Raw genomic sequence first — 22,656 nt, forward strand, 5'->3', positions numbered from 1 at the left:
GGCTGGCCGTTGTAACAGGGCCGTTTAGTTGTTTTTTCTTCTACTTTCTAATCAATGATCGCCACTGCTTTAACATTTCACGTTGATAAAATAAGTCTCCTACCCTATGCATTCCTTTGTGTCAGTGGCGGTTAGACATACATACATACATACATACATACATACATACATACATACATACATACATACATACATACATACATACATACATACATACATACATACATACATGCATGCATGCATGCATGCATGCATGCATATATACATACATACATACATACATACATACATACATACATACATACATACATACATACATACATACATACATACATACATACATACATACATACACACATACATACATACATACATACATACATACATACATACATACATACATACATACATACGTATGCAGTTTTTTTGTTTTCTTTATACTGTTGGCATTTACAGGAATTAGTCTTATGTAATTATTGGGATAAAGGACATTAAATGCAAAGCGGAAGAAAAAACGACGCGCTGATATTATATATACATATGAAACTGAAGGGGCAATGAGGGACTCGTTACGGTATTATGAAAGGAGGCAACAGTCTGCGAGTCCAAGGTAAACGTAGGGGATATCGTTCATTAGCTTTCATTTTTTTTTTATTTTTTTTTTAACTTTTACATCCATAATACAAGTATATATATAAAAAATAAAAGATATCCCCTCCGTTTACCTTGGACTCGCAGACTGTTAGCTCCTTTCATTATATAGCAGTCCAAAAACGCACCATGGGTTGAGTCGTATCCTGTAAATAAACCTTAATAATAATAATAATATATATATATATATATATATATATATATATATATATATATATATATATATATATATATATGTGAAAGAAGCCTGCCAGGAAGCGTAGCGAATTTTTTACGCTTTGGCTTCTTTTTATCGCGTAAACGATCACCTTTCTATCTCAGAAAATTGAAGGGGAAATCAGACCTTTAAGAATTCACGTATCAAAGAAGCCAACTGTCGGTGAGGCCAAGAAAAACGAAGGAGAGATTTTGATTTCTTTTTTTTTTTTGTGTGTGTGACCTCAATTAATTCAGGTCATGTAAAAAAAAAAAAAAATCCGCTATACAATACCACCACAATTCATTGGATTTTTTTTTTGGCAGCCGAAATATATACAGCTACTGCTGGCGCTTCTCCATCGGATAATTTAGTTGTTTTGCAAATTTTTGACTTTGATATGCAACACACAGATTTTACTTTCCCGTAATTAATCTTCTCGCATTTTCGAATTATAATAGCCCTGTATACATGGACTCGACAGCACCGGGTCGGGTAAGTGTCGAGTAAGTGAGGTCACCATTCCAGTTCAGTCGTTCAGTCGTGTCCGACTCTTCGTGACCCTATGGACCATGTCACGCCACGCTTTCCGGTCTCTCACTATCTTCCTAACATCACATAACTTCATCTGCAGTTACTCGACCCGATTGGTGTCTACATGAACTCACTTTCTAGCGAGTAAGTATCGCAGCGGCGCGTAACGTCGAGATTTGAAGTTATTGTGCAAGTTTCTTGTATTTGATTCCGTTGCCTTCTACTATCGAAAGCTTATTATTTTTTATCGTTGATGAGGGCTAAAAAGCATTCAACTTCGCTGACGACGCTTATCGCCGCTCCGGTTGCTTTTTAATCCCATAGTTCGCCATAACTCGACTCCCTGACTCGACAGCGTCTACATGCTTTTAGACAATTAAGCGGGTCTAGTGTGTTAACCTACCCCCGGCAAGCGAGTTAACGCGACCCGCTCCGCGGATATTTTACTCGACCCTACTGCGTATACATGAATTCCTAACAGACTCTTCTTTTTCTGATTCTGGGACGGCAAAAGTGGGAGCAAGCGGCGCAAAGAGTGTAAATTGGTGCCGCAAACGCACGTATGAAACTATTTTCTGCACGACAAGCACTGAAATACTTAACTCGACAGTTGTCCTACAAGTTTATAGGCGTTCCGAAGCTAGACCATTGGGTAAGCATGCTACAGCTAGCTCCTCCGTCACTGCCCACTCTCCGACACACTATACATAATGAAATAATAATAATTAAAAAAAAATGCGCTTCGATGCCAGCGAAGCACATCAAGGCACCCTGCGGCACATGTACACGTGCCGCCATCTGCTGTGTAGTCACGTACTTAATGCAATAACAGGGCCGCTCAATGGATGTGCCTCTTGGCCGTGGCGATAGACTCTACTATGACTGTATGCGCCAGCGATACTTCTAACATAGCCAATTGAAAATAAAACGCAGTACTTCTCAGCAGACACGAATGAAAAAAAAAAATCTCGTCCCACTGATGCGTCCGGCACGCTTACTCAGGCAGCCTTCAATGAACGTAGTAAGAACAAGCGCCTCCGTGTATATTTTTGGCGCAGACGAAAACAGCAGCAGACGAAAACGGGAGCAGACGTCGCGAGAAAGCTCCAGAACCGCCGGCATGCCTCTAGCCAATGGCAGCGCCCGCATGTGACGTCACAATCAGTTCTGCTCTCTGGTTCGTCAAACAGCGCTCGGTTGCCTCTCGATCTTTCTCGAATGGTGCGAGATTTCAATATAAGCAACGCGTCGTCTGCTGCCCAGCAGATTGCATATCCTACGAGCGCGGGTACATTTCAAACTTCTACTGCAAAGCGATTTAAAAGCAATGCCATCTCGTTCCCGTCTTCAAGCACCGGCGATCGGCATCGACCTCGGCACGACATACTCTTGCGTCGGCGTTTTCGAGCACGGCCGTGTTGAGATCATTGCCAACGATCAAGGCAACCGCACGACGCCCAGCTATGTCGCCTTCACCGACACGGAGCGCCTTATCGGAGACGCCGCCAAGGCACAGACGGCGATGAACCCCGAGAACACAGTATTCGACGCCAAGCGACTGATCGGTCGAAAGTATGATGACCCCAAGATCCAAGAAGATCTGAAAAATTGGCCCTTCAAAGTGGTCAACGAATGCGGCAAACCAAAAATCTGCGTCGAATTCAAGGGAGAAAAGAAGAGGTTCAACCCGGAGGAGATCAGCGCCATGGTATTGACCAAGATGAAGGAAACAGCGGAGGCGTACCTGGGAAAGAAAGTGACTGACGCCGTCATTACCGTGCCGGCGTATTTCAACGACTCCCAGAGGCAGGCGACGAAGGATGCTGGAGCTATTGCCGGACTGAACGTACTGCGGATAATCAACGAACCGACAGCTGCGGCTCTGGCTTATGGGCTGGACAAGAACCTCCAGGGTGAGAAAAACGTTCTCATTTTTGATCTGGGAGGCGGCACATTTGACGTTTCCGTGCTAACTATCGATCAAGGCTCGATGTTCGAGGTTCGCTCAACCGCCGGTGACACGCATCTGGGCGGCGAGGATTTCGATAACCGAATGGTGGAGCACTTTGTCGAAGAGTTCAAGCGTAAGCATCGCAAAGACTTGCGCAAAAGCCCGCGAGCTCTCCGAAGGTTACGGACAGCTTGCGAGCGCGCCAAGCGCACGCTTTCCAGCTCTACGGAGGCCAGTATTGAAATTGATGCATTGTACGAAGGCGTCGACTTCTACACGAAGATCACTCGAGCGCGCTTCGAAGAACTCTGTATCGACCTCTTCCGTAGCACATTGGGACCCGTGGAGCGCGCCCTTCATGATGCCAAGATAGACAAAGGGCAGATCCACGACGTTGTCTTGGTAGGAGGTTCCACACGCATTCCGAAAGTACAGAAGTTGTTGCGCGACTTTTTCAATGGCAAGGAGCTCTCCATGGGTATCAACCCGGACGAAGCCGTCGCCTACGGAGCAGCGGTACAGGCCGCCGTCCTTAGCGGTGATAGCAGTGAAAGCATCCGAGACGTGCTTCTGGTTGACGTAGCACCCCTGTCACTCGGAATCGAGACCGCTGGCGGTGTTATGACGCGCATAGTGGAGCGCAACACCAGGATACCTTGCAGGACATCGCAAGTCTTCACTACCTACTCCGACAACCAGCCTGCCGTCACCATCCAGGTGTACGAAGGTGAGCGGGCGATGACCAAAGACAACCATTTGCTGGGCACCTTCAACCTGAACGGCATTCCACCAGCGCCCCGCGGCGTTCCGAAGATTGAAGTCACCTTCGATATGGACGCCAACGGCATCCTGCACGTGTCTGCTAAGGACCAGAGCACAGGCAAGCAAGAGAGCATACGTATCACCAACGACAAGGGGCGCCTCACAAAAGAAGAGATCGACAGAATGCTCGCAGAGGCCGAACGGTTCAAGCAGGAGGACGAAGGACAGCGAGAACGCGTGGCTTCTAGGAACAAGCTTGAGGCGTACGTTTATAGCGTCAAGCAGGCCGCTGAAGAAGCCGGTAGTAGGCTCAAGTCCTCAGACCGGGACAGTGTCCTGGAGAAATGCAGACAAACTATCTCCTGGATAGACAGCAACAGCCTCGCCGAGAAAGATGAGTACGAAGACAAGCTGAAGGAGCTTCAACAGTTCTGCGCTTCCTACATGTCCCAAATGCGCCAGCAGGACCCCAAGCACAGCAACGCTTCGGCGTCACAATCTGGCCCTACAATTGAAGAAGTGGATTAATTGAATATGTCGGCGTTTGGTATAGGTATAACTTATTGTTACAAATATTTGTTGTAAAATATTTACATATATATGTATATACTATGCTGAATGTGTTGTAAATAATAAAATTTCTGACTTGAACTATATGGTTGCTGCATGTGGTTTTTCACGAGCGATGTATGCTATATATATGCTACAGTACAGCCAAGGTACAGCATTGCTGCATTTATTTCACTGGACAGAATGTTTAAGCTATTGCCAAAAATTTAATATTAGCATTGAAAGACTTCATTATGAGCAATATTTTGGTTTCCTTGAGGCAATTCGTTTTTCAAGTCACCAGGTCAATGCAACCCCGTCGCTTAGTTCAAAAAAATTTTGATTGCCATATTGAAATAAGCTGTGACACAAAATATGCACTAGTCTGCAGAAGTTCCTTTTCTGAAGTATTTTGTTTTAACGGATAGTAACATTTCTTCAAACTGTTTTAAACTGTGTTCACGCGAGTTTTGCGCTGCATATGCTGCACAATCGTCGAACGTTGGAGTCGTCTGCTAGAGACCGGTATGCAGCGCCAATCGGTGGTGACAAAAAGAAAACGCATTGTTACGCGAGAAATAAATTACAGTACGAATAATAAATTTATATACATATTTTTATTGTAACAACAGTTTACGTTGCTCAATGCGGAGCTTAAGCAGCTCAAGGACTTGAGCACCGCAGACATACTGTGAGAATATGGAGGCCGACGGGCGGACTACCATTTTCATGCAAGCAACAGTGTGCCTGTCGAGGCAGGCTGGTATGGGCTGCTTGTTTGCTGGCGACAATTGATCTATTTCGCTTGTAAAACTCCCTTTGCTCCCATTTGGCGTCCTCAACTTGCTGCTTATTAAAGCAGGTAAGTGTACAGCAGGCTTTAAATGGTCCTTAGTAAAATGATACTGCTACAACGCCCCACAACGCATGGTGTGTGTTGCCAGCAGTTCCAAAGCACTGTATCTTGCGTATTAATCAAGCGTTCTCATTTTCTATAAACCATCTGTTATAACTGTTATAATAGGTTATTCCAGATTATTTCCTATAAGACGTTTGTTTCTCCACTGTTGTTGTCGCATATGTAATTTATCTGCGATCAACGATACTGCTTTGTTTTGGTACGGCACACTGTCGTCGCCTGCAGAAGGTTTTGCTTGTTAGTGCCGGTCATATACAGGAACACTAGTGCCGGTGTAGCGGCGGCATGTCATGATATATCAAATTTGAAGAAGTTAAAAGAGCGAAAAAGCTAATTTGATTCTGCATATTCGGCCTGTCGCTAATACTACGCCGATCGGGTTGTGTGTGGACGTCTCGCCTAGGCGGAGTCTCAGCAGTGAATTTGCGAACAGATTTTGCTAGTGTTTTGTGCCAAAATTTGAAACATGGCTCTGAGGATCGCGTGGTTATAAACGGAGCAGTTGAGGAGTTTTGGAAAGAGCTATCACGATGTCACTGGTTTCTCACGTCACAGAACAGAGATCGCATGCTAGATGTGTCCCTGTTTTGTCTTTTACGCGCAAGTTAAACCTGCAACAACGTACTGTCTTACCTACAGAAACAGTGAAAATTGACGCTCGTGCCATATTCATGATATGTAGTAAATGCTCTCCTAATTGGCAGTGCAGGGCTCGAGCGTTGACGGAGCTGGAGCTTCTGTGCCATGTTTACTGTGACATTGGATGCTTATTAAATGCCACTGGATTAAGTTTTGGTATATCTGTACATTTCAGAACAAGCTGTACAAAAGAGTGTTACATTGCTTGGTAATTCTGCAGAGCTTTCGCATGCAAGGAAAATGCAGAAACAACGCACATGACTTGGTTGTGGCTTGCATGAATTGTGTGCATAACGTAATAACAAATTGTATACTGTTTCAAGGCCAGTGATATGTGACCATCTTGAATCGCGGAGGCTGCTTCTGGCGCCATAATTGCCTCCCAAAATTAAAAGGTTTTCATGGTGATATTACACATGATAGCAGCCACAGTGATACATACAACTAACCTCATTGTAAATGTTTTTCCTAAGAATGCGTCCTTCCATATGTGTGTAAAACTAAGTGAACGTCATGTGGAAATCTTGAACTCTGTTTCCTAGAAGCAAATTTGTGAAGTGTGCGAAATTGCATTCAGCACACTTTTTCGGGTTCATTCCCCTTCTTTTGTACATTTTGAAAACTCTACTGCAGCCTTACCATTCCTGCTCAAATTCAGTCCCTTGACTAGTACTGTATAATCAGGAATGCTCCAAACTGCTGTCTTTTATTTTGCCAGTAGCTGCTACCTGCTACTTGCTGTATTCGTCCTTGTGGTCAGAGAAATAAGTACAAGATGACTGGAATTCCTGCAGCCCAGCATTCCTTGCAGTAGGAGTTCATGTTCGAGCATGATACCGGATAAAAGCTCAGGCATTTTATGAAATTGAAGGCACTTTGTACATTCTTATGTCAGCTCTTGTTGCTTTCTTTTATTCCAGGTTCTTAAAAGCATACCTTTCACGGAGAGGCCTATTACCAGTGAGGCTCTGCAGGAGCAAGCCGGCAACCATGTCGGACAGCGAGGGAAGCAACTACTCGGACAACGAGAGTGAGCGAAGCTTCCAGGCAAGCGAACATGCTGAAGAGGAAGAAGAAGAGGAGGAGGAGGAGGAGGAAGAAGAAGAAGAAGAGGCTCGCAGTGAAGCTGGAAGCGGGGTTGGTGTGGCTGAAGCTGAGGAGGTGCCCGAAGGTGCAGAGGTAGGTCGCACTCATGAGGTAGCTTTCTCTAACCTCTCATTTGCATGTGACGGGCTACAGTGGTACTGAAGGAAAAAGTAACACGTGCGAATGCCATGCGGGCTCATGATCTCCAACTATGGATTTGTTCTACTGTATTAGAATGTGCTGAAAATACTCATCACGAATAGTTGCAGCAGCAAAAAAACACAGTAGATATGTGTGCAAGTACAGCTTTCTTGGACGTTGATGTTAACTGTGAGGCAACTGTGGAATACTATAACATACTGGTAGGCAAATATTGTATGTAATAGTCTAATCTTTTGATGTGTAGCAAATTGTTTCCTTTAAAGTTTGTGCTTCTTTCGCATAGAATCAAGACTGCCATAGAAAACCAGTGGGGAATGTTTTTGGTGCTAGCATGAACATTAATATTGGTGTTATCATGAACATTAATAGTAACAGAAAAACTGAGCCTCCCGAGAGAAGACCTGCAGATATATTGGTTGTTATAGCAGAAATTTAGGATATGCGAACAGATTGTGTTCATAATATTTCCCATTGAATACATGTGTTTATAATGCATGGCTCAGCTTGGCATACATATTTCAAAACTATATTTCAGCATCCTGCTGTGGATTATACCGTTCAAGTAAAGGGCAAAAAAATACACTGTCATTGATAAGTGGTTCACAAAGTAAGGAACATAAAGTGGTCTGTTTATAGACTTTTGCATCGAGCAAGGAGTAGGTCAAAACACCTCCTCTCTGGGCTGTTGCAAACTGGTTCCACTGCTGCTTCCACCGTACTGATGTCATCAGGCGCACACAGCATTCCAGCGAGCATTGAGATGCTTCACTGGAAAAGCTTTGTGGTTGTAGTGAATGAATGTATGGCTTATGCTTGCATAAAGCCTTCTGTTTTTGTGATTATGTTGAGCCGGACTGTGTGCGTCAGGCACTTGAAGCATTTTGGCAGTGACAGCTGCAACTGGGAAAAAAAGAAAAGGAGCTTTGTGCTGGACTTTGTGGTTTCTACGTGGGCATAGACCACAAACCACCGCGGGTTCGAGCGTCGCGCGAGCCGAAGCCCCGATCAGCCGTCACCACACGCACACTGAAACACCGCAGCGTGCACTCAACCTCCACAGGGAGGAGAGCACTTCGCTGCAAGGACACAAGCCTCCAAGTTCACAAAAAAGACTTTACTGAAACGCCATCCTCCAGCGGCACACACACACACACACACATTTACAAACGCACATACACACACATACGCAGTCACAGTGTCAAGGGAGCGCGCGAGGAGCAAGGCTCCCCTGCGCGCACGAAGTGACACGGAGTGCGCGCCGCAAGCACGCAAGGGCGTGCTGTGATCTCTCTCTCGCAGTGACCAAAGGGTTCCTTTGAGAGAGAGTGGGCAACCACCGCAAGGTACGCCTGTCGCGGATCGTTGGATCACGATCGACAGGCTCGAGCTGCGCTCTCAGGTGCGACCCGGAGCAGACGAACTCGAGTACACACTGGTCTGCGCGGACAAAGGCCGGCAGACAAGAACAGTTGCGTACGCACCTTGCGATGTCTTGGAGGGGTCTCTCTCTGAGCTTCGCTCGGACAGTCACGCGAGCGCGGCTGTCGAAGCGGTGCCGTGTTCCCGCCAAAAGGCGCCAATGAGAACAACCACTGGGACGCCAGGGCGGAGCTGTGGCCCGAACGACAGTGACAAGTTGTTCGAGCCCCTCTCCGCCGCCTCAGGCGGGAGAAAGGGAACGGGGAGAACAACTGGGAAGCGGGCGGCGGCCGCGCAAAGGGCAGCCGCAGCAAGCCCGAATCCCACAACTTGTCTGTTGTGAAGTGTCCAAGGGTAAACTAGCTAACCAGCCTTTCACTGCTTGTTAATAAACAGCTATGGCTGCGTGGCATTTTTTTTCTTTTGTTCCTGGATTATGCCTTGTTTGTGAAACATTTATGAAATGAGGGTGTTATTGTAGGCAGTGCATGACTTAGCATCTTTGCAAACAGCCTATCTTTCTTTAGTGAAACGAAATGTTGAAAACTGAGATCTTCTGTGTTACCCTTACTAGAGGCCTTGCTGAAAGAGTCTATGTTCTCCTCAGAGGAAGACGCTTAACTTCTTTTCTGAGTGTCCGTTCACACAACTATTTGCCATTCTGGGCTGTGACTTTCACAGTTGAAAAAATTATAATTATTTTGGGAGGAGAGGGGGGGGGGGGGGGGGGGGGGGCTTGGCATTTGGATGAAAGAGGTGAAGAGGTGAAGATGGCACTACTGCTCGTTGCACCCATCACTTTTGTGTTGGCATGCCATAATTGAACACAAACTCATGCGAGCCTGACATAAATGGTGAACCAAACAGTAAGCATTTTCAGTGTTTATAAGAATAGTTATTAAGTACCTTTCCAAGGATCAGTAAGAATTGAAAAAAACCCTTTAAATTTTATTTTTGATTATAGTTCATAACCAGACCAGGCTGTACTGCCATGATGTTCTTTCTTGGGTGTCTACATTAGTAACACACACTAGAAAGACTTAGTTGTCTGACACTGAGCTTTTGGTATACCAAACCTACGTTTGACCACGTCTCACATCCCACAGTGAAAAAGCGCCCTCTTTATTTTTTTTTTCATTTCAAAGGGCTGTAGCTTCTTCTATCAGGATGTCGCCATATGTGCTCTTGGGAACAAAAGTTTCCAGGACACGACAAAAGCAAATTTGGCGCACAAGCATCACATTCTTTGGCGATCTCTTGATTTGACTAGCTGGTGTTACAGCATGAGAGTCTGTCTTTCAGATTGTTAAGTCTGGTCTCCGGACAGCAGTTAACAACGGAGCTATGTATTGGCTTCAATTCCTGATGATGCGTCATGGAAACTTTTGTTCCCTATGGTACATGCAACTTTCTTGGTGTCGGTCACTGCTAGTAGATAATGTGGTTTTAATGGTAGGAACTGATATCTGAGGCCCTTTGCAACAAGTAGAAGTACTTCAAGCTGAGAATGAAAAAGAAATGTAAAATTATTTTCCAGATCTACACCTCTGTGTCTATGCTGTAGTGGGGCATGTGCAAACATTCTTGCTTGTGTTATTTGTAGGCGCAAGCACCACAAAGTACCTAAAAGGTGCTGTTTGTTTACGTAATCTTATAACATAAGTGCCTCGAAAGCAGTATTTAATTGAAAACTCTTCGGAAGCAGTGTCCATTCATTACGAGGACATGAGACCACATTGTGTAACTTGCATAAATTGCTACCTGGGAGTGTACATTTTGTCTATGCAATCAGGGCACGTCTCTGATTTTAATATCTTTCCTCCATTGAATAACTCAGGACTTGGTACCCTCAAGGCTAAGTGGAATTGCATAGGAGAGTGGTAAAGCGCTTAACTAAACAAAAACAAAAGGACCTGGAGGAAAACAAAATGCAAGTGGCTAGACACGGTGCCAATAAGAGTTTGGTTTATTTTCAGTTGTCAGGGTTTAACATCCCAAAGCAGCTGAGGCCATGAGAAAATAATTTCGATCATCTGGAGTTAACTTTAACGTTCGCTGACATCGCTTCTGTCATGGGCACCTTACGTTTTGCCGTCATTGAAATGCGGCTACTGTAGTTAGGATTGAATCCGCGTTCCCGGGTTCAGTCGTCGAGTAGTGTGACCACTTAGTCACTCACTGCAGTGAGGCGCTGATGAGCGTTGTGTGGAATGAAACGTTTCAATGGCAGTCAGCGGGGCAAAAATGACTCCAAGTTTTGTGGGAATCATCAGTCTGTGCAGTATGGTAGGACGCAGTAGATTAGTACTACATAGTTCATTGCTTTCGAGGTTAGAGGCAAATTACCCCTTGCAGTGCTGCTGATGTAGCATTATATCATGTGTCATGCACAAGGCATATTACTGTGGTGTCTCTCTACGTTCAGGAGGAGCCTGAGCCTGAGGAAGAGCCCGAAGGTGAGGACCTGAATGAGGAGGAAGATGAGTATGATGAGGAAGAGGAGGAGGATGAGGAGGACGAGGCAAGGCGAAAGCGCCGCAAAAAGGCGCGTTTCGGTGGCTTTATTCTCGACGAGGCCGAGGTCGACGATGAGGTGGAGGACGAGGAGGATTGGGAGGAGGGGGCTGAGGACATGATTGACCCCCATCGGGCTTCTGAGGAGACCTCATCCAAGGAGCTCAACTCTCATCGACGCCTGCAGATGATGCTCACGTAAGGAAAAACGGGGCAGGCTTTTCTAATTACATACTTGGCTACATATTTTCTTTCCTCTAATATTTCTCTGTATAATTTGCATGCTTGGTTTATCTTCAAGGTAACACTATTTTTTTTTGTGTACAATCTTCTTTTTTAGTATTTTGATACAAACAAAGCATTTCAGAGTGAAAATCTGACATTTGGCTGTGCTTGAGGCTGAATTTTAGTATTGTCATCTAGACATCCTCATTCTTATGCTGCCATCTGTTTGTGCACTGGTTTTTGAATGTTTGAGTTGATAGCAAGGCATTTACTTTGCTGAAAGTCGTACCTGTGGCCAGGATTAGACTTGCTGTACTCTGGAGATGAGGGACGAGAAATGAAGCAAATCACTTGTGTGGTAAGAGTTGCAGGCATTTGTTCAGCGTAAAATTTAAGATTGGTTGTCTTGTTGTTTGCAATAGTCTTTGAGAGACTAGACAGGCATGGCTATTCCCAGGCGTTCTTAGTGTAGTAAATTTTTAATGCAGAATTCCCTTTTATACTGCCCTCTTTTGTAGCCTTCTGGCTTTTTGCTGTTGCTCTAACATAAGAAAAGGCAGGGCTACCCCCCTGTTTGCCACCGAATTCAGGTTCTCAAGGTTACCAGACTGCCTACAACTTGTTTATGAAAAAAATGAAAAGAAAAACTAACGGATTAGCAAGAAATAGTAACTTTTCAAAATAGTAACCAGTAAATTACAAAAGTTACTACAAGTATAGTTATCGATTACCTGTAACCATTGCATACAAATCTGACTGTAACTAGAGTTTGGAGTGAAGAGTGACCACTCCTATGGTAGCAAGAAATAGTAACTTTTCAAAATAGTAACTAGTAAATTACAAAATGTGGAGCAAATGTAAGTTATTACGAGTAGTAATCGGTTACCTGTAGCCGTTGCGTTTGGTGAAGAGTGGCCATTTTTACGGTTGTTTAGTAATCGCTTCGAAACAAGGGGGTTTGGACAAGCAAGCATTGGTAAGTCATTTCTTGCTTGTGCTTGCCGATAGTGCATATAATTTTTTATTCCTGTCCTTCCTCTTGTACTTCAGTGCATTTTTCTGTTTTTTGTTTTTTTTTTCCTTTTGAAAAGGTCGCAGAAGGAGGATGAGATTGAAGACTACTACCGGAGGAAGTATGCTGACACCACTGCGGCGGAAGGAGGCTATCGAGAGGCCGACGTGGAACTCTCTGATGAAATCGCCCAGCAGACCTTGCTTCCCGGTGTGAAGTGAGTGCTACTGGTTCTTTTATTGCGTAAGCAATACTGCGGCAGGTTTTGAGCCATTGCGCATACCCGGTGGACGCCGCGCTTGACTTTGAGCCGCAGCTGCGTCGACACCGGAACTGTGCCTTATTTTTCTTTATTTTTTGCACCACCCTCTTTAACTTCCTCTGTGCTGTGCAGTGCTGGGACTGGAGTTCTTTTTGTGCTATGATTTAGTAGCTGGTAGTGGTTTAACTCGTATTGACCTTGGGGCACACTGCGCCACATTATACGCTCCTGTGAGAACTGGCTGACATTGAACACTTGTGGGGATTGTTGAGATGCTGTCATTGTCACGGTTGTTAATGATTCATGTGTGATTCTAATCTTTTTTTTGATACATTCAAAACTGTGGTCACTCCTAAGTATATGTGGAGGAATTTAGATGGCGGCATTCATATTTAATAATGCCGTTCACCAGCGATTGCCATTGAATAAAGAAGATTGCATGTTGCATTTGTTCAAGAACCTGGCTATGGAATGACAAAGTTTGTTGTTTCATTGTAGTAGTTGGAAATGGGGACTGTTTTATGGTATAGGGCTAGAAACGTGACAGGTTGTAATATCGAAAGGTAGAGCACAGGAGGCTAACAAATGAACACGGCTTAATGATCTTGCTAAGGTCAAAAAAAGGAAATAGTAAGTGGACAAGGCACATAATCTGAGTGGCGTATAACCAATGCTCTCTTAGTAAGTGTAATGGGATGCATGCCAGAGAAGGGAGACATAGTAGGGAGTTATTGGAAGAGCACAGGAGGGAGAGAGGCCTCTGTTTTGCATTGGATGTAGAGTAGAACCTCGTTGAGGCGTTCCCAGTTGATACGAATTCCCGTTTCATACGCTCAAAATCGTGGGAAGTAACATCTCCCATAGAGTTGCCCTACTTTTCTCCCAGGTAATATGTTCCCAGATAACACGATTTCTCAGTTACTATGTTCGCAATTTTGACAGATTGTGGTCTATAATGTGTGTTGTGATCAGCTGGACATGTGCTAACGAACACTCGCGACATGAAAAACTGATCAGCGGGGCTCACCCATCACAGTTGCTTTCCTGTAGTGCCTAGGTGCAAAGGGGCGAAGCACCAAAGAACGCCAACAAGCCAACATACGAGGTGCCCATTCTTGCAGAAACATGATTCCATTAGGCGAAACACAGTGGTTTCTTTGTGGTGCCCTAGGGGCTTAGGGTTCACCCATTTGATAACTACAGTTATTCGCTTGCATAAGAACGGGCTGGGTCTGAGGGTGCAGCATGAACAAAAACACGGCAACTGTAAGCAACTGATGGGTTCTCCACATGTCACTGGTGTGAGGGGGCAAAGCATCCCGAAACAACCAAGGAAGCCATTTTGGCTCTTTGCATTCTACGAACCGGATTTGTTACTAAATTCTTCTGCGCTTAAGACAATGCAAGTGCGACTGAATTTTGCAAGAATTAAAAAAAAGGAGGTGTGCATACCTGATGTCTCTAAATGCCAATCTACACTTTTATGCAGTCAAAGTCTCAATTCTGAATGTCTTTGTACCTCCTTCAGCAGTTGAACGTTTCAAAACCAGGCAGTTTGGATCATATGTTTTCCCGGATAATACGGTACAGTCCACTTATAATGATATCGAGAAAACTGGAAAATCCAATTGTTAGAATCAATTATTGTTATACCTGGACTGGCGAAAAAAAGGAAAAAAAAAAACCACGCACCCACGTTTTTTCCCATGCATGTAGGCTTGCCTGCTTACCAGCGATGAGTAAATAGAGTTGAACAATGCAAATCGTCATAAAGAGCACTAAACACTTTATTACAGGATACATCAATAGCCATAAAATAACTTAATACTTAAAAAAGTAAGAAATTCGCGCTCACTTGAGCAGCAGCTGAAGCATGACAATCGCTGTGAGCATCGCTTCAAGTAGCGCATACGCTTGCGGCAGTCATTTTTGCCTGCATGAAACCAAAGCGACTGGAGAACTGCAGGGCATTCCCAGTGTTGATGATTGTTAATGTCGTAGAGTGCGAATGTCCGCATTTTTTCACGAGGCTTCCAACCTTGAAACCCTGCCAGAATTCCCGAAGAATCTGCTGTTTCATGTCGGAAGCTATCACGTCATCAATGTGGCCGGTGCCATCTTTCACGGATGCACAATCGGTCATGGTGATGACAATACGGCCACACCCTTTGCGCAGCAACAGGCAACAATTGCAATGATGATAGTGCTCACGGGCTTCTTGACAGTCTGTTTTCACTGCATATACGAGTGTTCAAGTCATTCTCTTCTTAGTATTTTATTTTTTTATTAAACATTCAGACTCATTTTCGTGGTAAACTACTACCGGGCGGCGACGAAGCTATCGTTGTATCCGACTTACCGGCGATAATTGATCGTTATATCTGGTTTATTTTTACTTTGAACCAATGGGAAAATTGATAGATCCCAAGAATTTGATCATTATAAGCAATTTATCGCTATATCTGGTACCATTAAAAGTGGACTGCACGGTACCGTTTTTTTCCCGCGTTTCTTTAAAGAACATATCAACGAGGTTTTATTGTCGGTGATGGTGGTGAATAATTGAGACCTTGTTTTACTGAATATCTTTAGTGCGTGCCTTCAAAAATTTGCATGGTGCTAGTGTTGAACTCTAAAATAGCATGCTACTGATGCGTCCAGGGACCCCAACCTTTGGATGGTGAAATGCAAGCTGGGTGAGGAGAAGGCGACCTTGCTCCAAATGATGCGCAAGTTCATCGCCTTCCAGTTTACCGATGAGGTAGGCACTGCTCTATCTGCCATGGCTTAGAGATGGCTTACAGGGCTTGGCTACTGTCTTGAATGAGCAAAGTGCATTAAACGGGCCAATAGTTTAAGAACGGTTTAGGCAGCCTGACGCCTCGTAAATAACATAACCTCATTTATCTGATGTAGCTTAGTGTCGCACGATGTAATTTGCAGCATTCCTTCACAAACATCTCGGATGATCTGATGTGTTATTTGCTGCACGCAGCATTCATTATTTGCCAGCTCATTAAACTCATTGAGCTCATTAAACCTCGTGTGATGTCTTAGGCAGCAACCTGTACAAATTTCCTGGACAGGCCTATTTGATGCTACATTGCATTTAATCATATTCAACATGCAGTTTTATGATTGAACAGGTAGTTTTCACTGTCATGTTCATCCTAATGTTAAATAGATGGGAGGTTATTTTCTTTACACCTATTCTTCTCCTCCAAACTTCCATGTGTGTTTGGTACAGAAACCGCCATAGAAGAAAGTTTCCGGGCTAACTGCATTAAATAATTCCCGGCAAAGCATGTTTTCGGCATTATCTAGAAACAGGCTTGTTAAAGAATGTTGGAGCGCTTGTTCCAAGCTTTCTTTTCTTTTTTTAGATCCAGTTTTGTGGTTTTTATCGATTTTCAGTGGAGTTAAGGGCCAACTTATCATGTGCACTGTTTCTCGCATTCGTGCTTGGGTTTGCCAATTCCAAATTCGGTAACCCTCAGAGTCACCTGGCATCTTCATTGCCTCTGTGGAGAGCGTTAGAAGGCTTGCTTCTTTGCTTGGGAGCGTTGAGTGCTCCGGTTGTGATCCATGCCTCATCCTGCGTCTATCCCTTTGCGCAGCCACTGCAAATCCGCAGCGTCGTGGCACCCGAGGGGGTCAAAGGTTACATCTACATCGAGGCATACAAGCACACGCACGTCAAGCAGGTGATCCAGGGGGTGGGCAACCTGCGCATGGGCCAGTACCAGCAGACGATGGTGCCCATCAAGGAGATGACGGACGTGCTGCGGGTCACCAAGGAACAGGCCCAGCTGCGGCCCAAGCAGTGGGTGCGTCTCAAGCGGGGCATCTATCGGGATGACCTGGCCCAGGTGGACTATGTGGACACAGCCCAGAGCCAGGTCAACCTGAAGCTGCTGCCCCGCGTTGACTACACCCGGCCTCGGGGGGCCCTGCGCTCCACTGGAAATGTCAGTATATCGAGGTTCTTGTTTCCTGCCATGATTTCCTTGTTACGACTTTCCTCTTTCACCCACACAGGAGCCGGAGAAGCGAAAGAAATCGAAGAGGCCGGCAGCCAAGCTCTTTGACGTCGATGGCATCAGGTGGGGTCATCAACTAGGTTGCTGTGTGCCTAAACAGGCATGTACTAATGCATGAACTTAAGTTAAAGACCCATGCAGAGAGCTACGGAACACAAAATGGTAGGTGCAACGTTAAAAGGTAGGAAGGGTGCAGAGTGAGTCAGAGACTCAAGTTGATGCCATTCCAGTGGAAGTCAAGAAGAAGAAATGGGCGTGTACAGGGCGTGCATTGCGAAGAGAGGATAGCTGATGGTTGCTTAGTGTAACAAGTTGGATTCCAAGGGAAGGAAAGTGTAGCAGGGGGTGACAGAAATTTAGGTGGGTAGATAAGGTTAAGAAGTTCGCAGGGATCAAGTGGATGCCGCTAGCACAGGAGTGCGTTAATAAGAGGAAAATGCGAGAGGCCTTCGCCCTGCAGTGGGTATGATCAGGCTGCTGCTGATGATGAATGTATGAATACGTGATTAACCCATTCATTCAACCTTGTCTTTTGCTCACTCCGTCTTCAGGGCTGTAGGTGGCGAGGTTACCACCGATGGTGACTTCCTCATATTCGAAGGCAACCGCTACAGTCGCAAGGGCTTCCTCTACAAGGCATTTGCCACGTCGGCCATCGTAAGTGACAGCTAGAAATGATGGCACACTTTTCCATCACTTGTCTCAGCTGCTCATGCTAGCGAACCTTACTGCGAGTCCTGAAGGGCAGAGGATGGGACACCTCGTTGTGGGTTATTTCAAAGCATCTGAACCAGCCAAGTGATACAAGGTGAATTTTCAGGAATAATGCAGCTGTAACTAGAACATAATTGGAAGTTATTGGCAGAGGCGTTTGTTTTGCAGCAGCCTCACCACGTTTCTTGTTGTTGAAAACAAAATTGATGGTGATGCTGCTTCTGTTGATGATGATGAAAGACAGAAAATCCGTATGTATATTGATACAACAGGAGAAGCATGAAGGCACCAGGGAGCACTAATTTTTGCTTGGCTCCTAGGTTTGTTTATTTTTCTCAGGACCAAAGAGTTATTGTATAAGTATTATTAAGAATGTGTCCAGACATCAAGTTCAGTACAGACATGGACTCTAGGCTCTAGGCTTGAAGAGTGTAGAACAAAGCTGCTAGGAGGCCTCTATCGAATGGCGCATTTTGGTACCTGAAGTCACAAGGGTTGCTTCAAAAGGAATTAGCAATCTTTAATCAAATGGTGTTCTAGCACTGCTGGGTCAAAACTTTAGCGTAATTTGTAAGTTTGCTGAAAATCTGCTGTTTTAATCTAATTTGGATAGCTCATTTTGAATTATCGCTACGGCAAAAGCCCTGGCCATTCATTATTACATTTGGGAAGCTTGAAACTGGAGCGCATGGCTGGCTTTATGAATGGTTGGGGGAAAGAGCAGGCGTAATAGAAAGCCTTGAATTTGGCGGTCTTTTTTTTTTCTTCTTTACAAACAAAGGCGATTGGTTGCCTGAAATGCCAGTGACCTGTCCTTTCAACGTGTGCGCCCGCTAAGGGTGCAGTGCAGCAATGCCAGTTCTCTTGCTGCTATAATCTCTGGAAAGGTAATGGTCTGATAAGTAACCTATGTGCTAAGCGTGACCTCCTTGCACTCAAGCCTACTAACTTCCTACTACTACTTCACTGCTACTTCACGAGTCTATTACTACACTAGTAGTGAAGGAATCAGTAGCATCCAAATAGATCCTATCAGTGCAGCTCACGTAGCTGCTAGCTTTGTGCTCGTGCCCCAAAGGTTGATTACGGTCTTATCAGATAAGCCTGTGTCATATTCTGCTTGTTGCATGCTTAATCCCTAGTTTGAGATGAGTGTTCCTTGCAAGGACCTCCTCCAAATTTCTTTATTCCTCTAGTATTAAATGACTCATTACATGTGTCGTATTCCCAAGGAATAATGTTACTGGGTTAAGCCTAGATGTGCACTTTATCCTAACCATCCTTGTAAATGGCTGTCACAGAAGAATATGAAAAGATAACATCCTGTCACGGCTTTGCTGCCTCGTCGGAGTTCCCTGTCATTTGTCATTTTTTTATTTAAAAATGCCGTATGCGTACTTGCAGAAGCTTGCCATTGCAGGAGCCCCCTTTTGCTTCCAGTGTGCTTGACATGAGCTGTCGTACTCCATCCGAAAGCTGTTCATGCATTTCATTGTCTGTATTCCCAGCGGCACCCATTCCTGTTTATCGTAGCACTGCAAGCCGACTTTTTCTAACATATTCCGTTGCTTGAAATTTCCAGTCGTACTACGCTCTGACATTAGTTGACTGCTCGTCATGCATCTCAGCACAGCTGGGGCTGATGCGATGATGCTTTGCATATTGCTGCAATGGTGTTCCACTGGGCTTTCAATCTGTCCTCGACTCTTTTCCTTTGCAGATTGCGGACGGTGTGAAGCCAACCTTGTCTGAACTGGAGAAGTTTGAAGAGCAGCCGGAGGGGCTGGAGCTGGAGTGTATCCTTTTGTTTGCCTTCTTGTTTGTGTCCCGGCTACAAGTCTATTGGCCTTCCATTGTTGTTGTCTTAATCCAGCTGTTGCAGTTTAATTTCCTTGTCGTTATTCTCACCCATGAAAGGCCATGGCTCGCAAGCAGAGAGGAAAGCTAGGCATTATACTCAGTGCCAGAAGGTGAAGGGTAAAAACTAAAATTCGGAGGATGTTGTAACTTGTGCGCTTCTTCTCAGACTGCTTTCTTTCTTTTTTTTGGTGGTAGTTACAGAACTTGGTAACTTGAACCCAGTGAGGAGTGAGAATTCATTTGAATTGCATGGAGTTGAGCTGTAAGGGTAGCCTTTTAAATACACTCATGGATCATTGCATTTGCTTCGAATTAATGGGTAGGTTGAATCGAGTGAGGTTGAGTCAGCTGTAATTGTGCAGTTTAAAAGTTGCTGCCGGTCTGCTGAGCCTGGTAGAAACCCTGCTGAGGAAGTGGACACTGTGTTGACTTCGCTCTGTGTTGATGTGTTGTGTTTATGGGCGTCCTGCGCATTGTTGTACGACTGCTTGACTGACTGAAATCATGTGACCAGTGGGGGAGAGCCGTCGGGAGGAGCAGGGTCACTCGTTTGCACCGGGCGACAATGTGGAGGTTGCTGAGGGTGAGTTGGTGCACCTGCAGGGCAAGATCATCAGCATCGATGGCAACAAGATCACCATGCTGCCCAAGCACGAGGACCTCACGGTGAGTGGGGCGCCTGTCCTTTCCTTCCTCTTCTTTTTTTCTTTTTGTGACAGCATTCTAAAATATTAGACGCTGCGTTGAGCGGCAGGAAAAGAGTAGAATCTGTATATCCTCTTGAAGCATTTTATATATTATACTTCACTTTATATGTGATGAAACACTGGCTGTAACGCAGCAAAGGAATACAACAATGCACGGACACAGATGGCATGCTTCTCAGGCAATAATGCTGGCTAGTGACAGTGACGAGGAGCAGGTCCTTGGAAGGGATGCACTGGAGAGTAATGGACGTCCGACTCACCAGCGAAGCTAGAAATGAATGGCCACTCATACCAAGGCTGGGCGGTACTGATGATCTGATACCAGATGAAGGGGACCTGCGAGGTTTATTCCTGCGAGGCTGTGTTTCACTGACGAAGAGCTGAGCCGTACATGGTCACCCGTGCATTTCTAGTTACCCGGCAACTATATCAACGATCACCTCTTTCCTGTGCTGCTACTTGCTACGCCAGCACAGGCACCTACTGTTGCTAGCTAGCATAACTAGGCGAGGAGAGAAGGGTAGCAGCTTTGCGGGAGGGTTTTGTGAGGAAACTCAATTCTGGGGAAAAGTTAGTTGCCTAGGGAGTCCCCATACCCTCCAACTTTGCTACGAGTAAACTTGACAGCTGTGATACACAGTGTCGACACTATAGCTGAACGGGCGAGTTGGTGGCACATATTGAAGGGCAGGCTGTGCAAAAAACGAAGACAGGAGTGGAAGAACCACAGGACAAGCGCGGTGAGTCAGTGCTCGTTCTGGGGTGCTTTTGCTCCCGTCTTCATCTTTTGTGCTGTTTGCTCTTCAACACTGTGTTGGCTGAGAACATTTTGCAGGTATTCCGTGAGATTGATCAGGCACCTCTCGCACCAAGTTGTAATTTTCAACCATCTTTTCTGTCACTTTTTTGATCTCTAATGCAGGTATATATTTTTTTTCACATGCATTTATTTGTTGTTTTCAGACATGATGCTATAGTGTGCATCCAGCTCATATATGTGTCGCATTCAGAATGTATACTAGTTTCTTAATAACTTGGTGCCAACCAACAGATTTATGTAAACCTTCTGAAAAGCTCATGATTTATGCTCTGTTCACTGCATAGCAGATTAGCTGTTCTCCGGTGGTGGGGATATAGTAGTGGCAGATGGTCCATGTTTGCTTATTTTCTGCTTACTTTTTTTTTTTGTGTGATTTTGTTGATGGTTGCTGGGACAGAGTGTTAAGGTCTCTGTCCACTTGGTCACTCTCCTCGCTCTTTCCTGCGCAGGATCCTCTGGACTTCCAAGCGCACGAGCTGAAGAAGTACTTCAAAATGGGCGACCACGTGAAGGTCATTTCGGGTCGCTTTGAAGGTGACACGGGGCTCATTGTCCGTGTGGAGGAGAACATGGTGGTCCTCTTCTCTGACCTCACCATGCACGAGGTGGGTGGGTTATCATCCTTTAAAGTGCTGTCACCTATTGCACCAGCCAGGCGGTAGTGGCTGCCGCATTCAAGTTCATTCTCTTTTCTTGATCAGCTTTCTTTTTGTGAATCGGCTTCATTAGGCGGCGACCACAGGTGACCAAGTCTGCCACTGGCAGTTGACGTGCAGATACGGTTGGCCCTTGGCGATTTGAACTCCAAGGGGATCGGGACTTTTTTCGGGTAGACTGGGAGGGAATGAGATTCTACTGTACTACTGACTAGGCTGTCAAATTTTTTGATCTTGATTAGTGAGAACCCGCATAATGCAAGCTAAGTTGCGCTGTTAGGCTGGGCATATAAGCATACCATAGTTACATTATTGGAAGACCACCCACTTTTTAAATTTGAAAATCTGAAGCACGGGAAAGGGGAGGGCGGGAGTGAACTTACAGTAGAAACAAAAGCATGGTAGCACCAATACAAGTGAGGCAAATGAGATGCATATCAGGGAATTTATGATGTATTACTATTTCATGTTTGCTCTGCGCTTCTCTTCATATGATACAGTCATTGAATTACAACCGTGTAAAATTGGTTGACCAACTGGCACGCAGAAAGTGTCCTAAATTTTTCTGTCTGTTGTTGCAAATCATGAAATTCTTTGCTGTTAGAATGATTCAGAAGTGAGTGGTACTGCTGTATTGTGCCTCCTCCCCCTCACAACATTTTTCTTTCGGGGCCACTTGAATGACAGACATGGTTCTTTATCTTGCTATAAATTCAGTAGGATTATCCATCGTGTTTTCTTTTCTCGTTTTTCTTCCGAGCTGTCTTGCTTTGAATCTCTTAACCGCTGCCCGTGCTCCTTCTCTTGGTGCAGCTGAAAGTGCTGCCTCGAGATCTACAGCTGTGCGCTGACATGGCGACAGGTGTGGACTCCCTCGGCCAGTTCCAGTGGGGGGACCTTGTGCAGCTCGAGTGAGTTTTAACTTGCCATAAACGGATCTTTGCATTGTTCGCTTCCTCTACGGTCGTGCCATCTGTA

The 22,656-nt window shown here is 45.0% G+C and overlaps 2 protein-coding genes across 2 annotated transcripts in view; both read left to right on the plus strand.

Annotated features, from left to right (window-relative positions):
* The first annotated feature begins 2,616 nt into the window (after positions 1-2,616).
* Positions 2,617-4,872, plus strand: LOC146180577 (heat shock protein 68-like). Its single transcript, XM_084576081.1, has one exon. It carries the CDS (start codon positions 2,709-2,711, stop codon positions 4,620-4,622), a length of 1,914 nt encoding a protein of 637 aa, XP_084432207.1. The 5' UTR covers positions 2,617-2,708; the 3' UTR covers positions 4,623-4,872.
* A 487-nt stretch (positions 4,873-5,359) lies between these two features.
* Positions 5,360-22,656, plus strand: part of Spt5 (Transcription elongation factor subunit Spt5) — a 47,292-nt gene continuing 29,995 nt past the window's right edge. The window contains exons 1-12 of the mRNA XM_084576082.1: positions 5,360-5,505; positions 7,122-7,380; positions 11,294-11,580; positions 12,699-12,836; positions 15,543-15,642; positions 16,499-16,849; positions 16,920-16,984; positions 17,473-17,578; positions 19,356-19,431; positions 20,010-20,161; positions 21,472-21,627; positions 22,492-22,589. Of these exons, the coding sequence (XP_084432208.1) occupies positions 7,192-7,380; positions 11,294-11,580; positions 12,699-12,836; positions 15,543-15,642; positions 16,499-16,849; positions 16,920-16,984; positions 17,473-17,578; positions 19,356-19,431; positions 20,010-20,161; positions 21,472-21,627; positions 22,492-22,589 (1,718 nt within the window). The 5' untranslated portion in view covers positions 5,360-5,505; positions 7,122-7,191. The remainder of the gene's footprint in view (positions 5,506-7,121; positions 7,381-11,293; positions 11,581-12,698; positions 12,837-15,542; positions 15,643-16,498; positions 16,850-16,919; positions 16,985-17,472; positions 17,579-19,355; positions 19,432-20,009; positions 20,162-21,471; positions 21,628-22,491; positions 22,590-22,656) is intronic.

The sequence above is a fragment of the Amblyomma maculatum genome, chromosome 8, assembly GCF_055883805.1.
Source record: "Amblyomma maculatum isolate TAMU_Amacu chromosome 8, ASM5588380v1, whole genome shotgun sequence".
Taxonomy (NCBI): Eukaryota; Metazoa; Arthropoda; class Arachnida; order Ixodida; family Ixodidae; genus Amblyomma; species Amblyomma maculatum.

Bases quoted from the DNA above. Each gene is read 5' to 3' on its own strand.
- LOC146180577 (XM_084576081.1), top strand. From the start codon at position 2,709: ATGCCATCTCGTTCCCGTCTTCAAGCACCGGCGATCGGCATCGACCTC.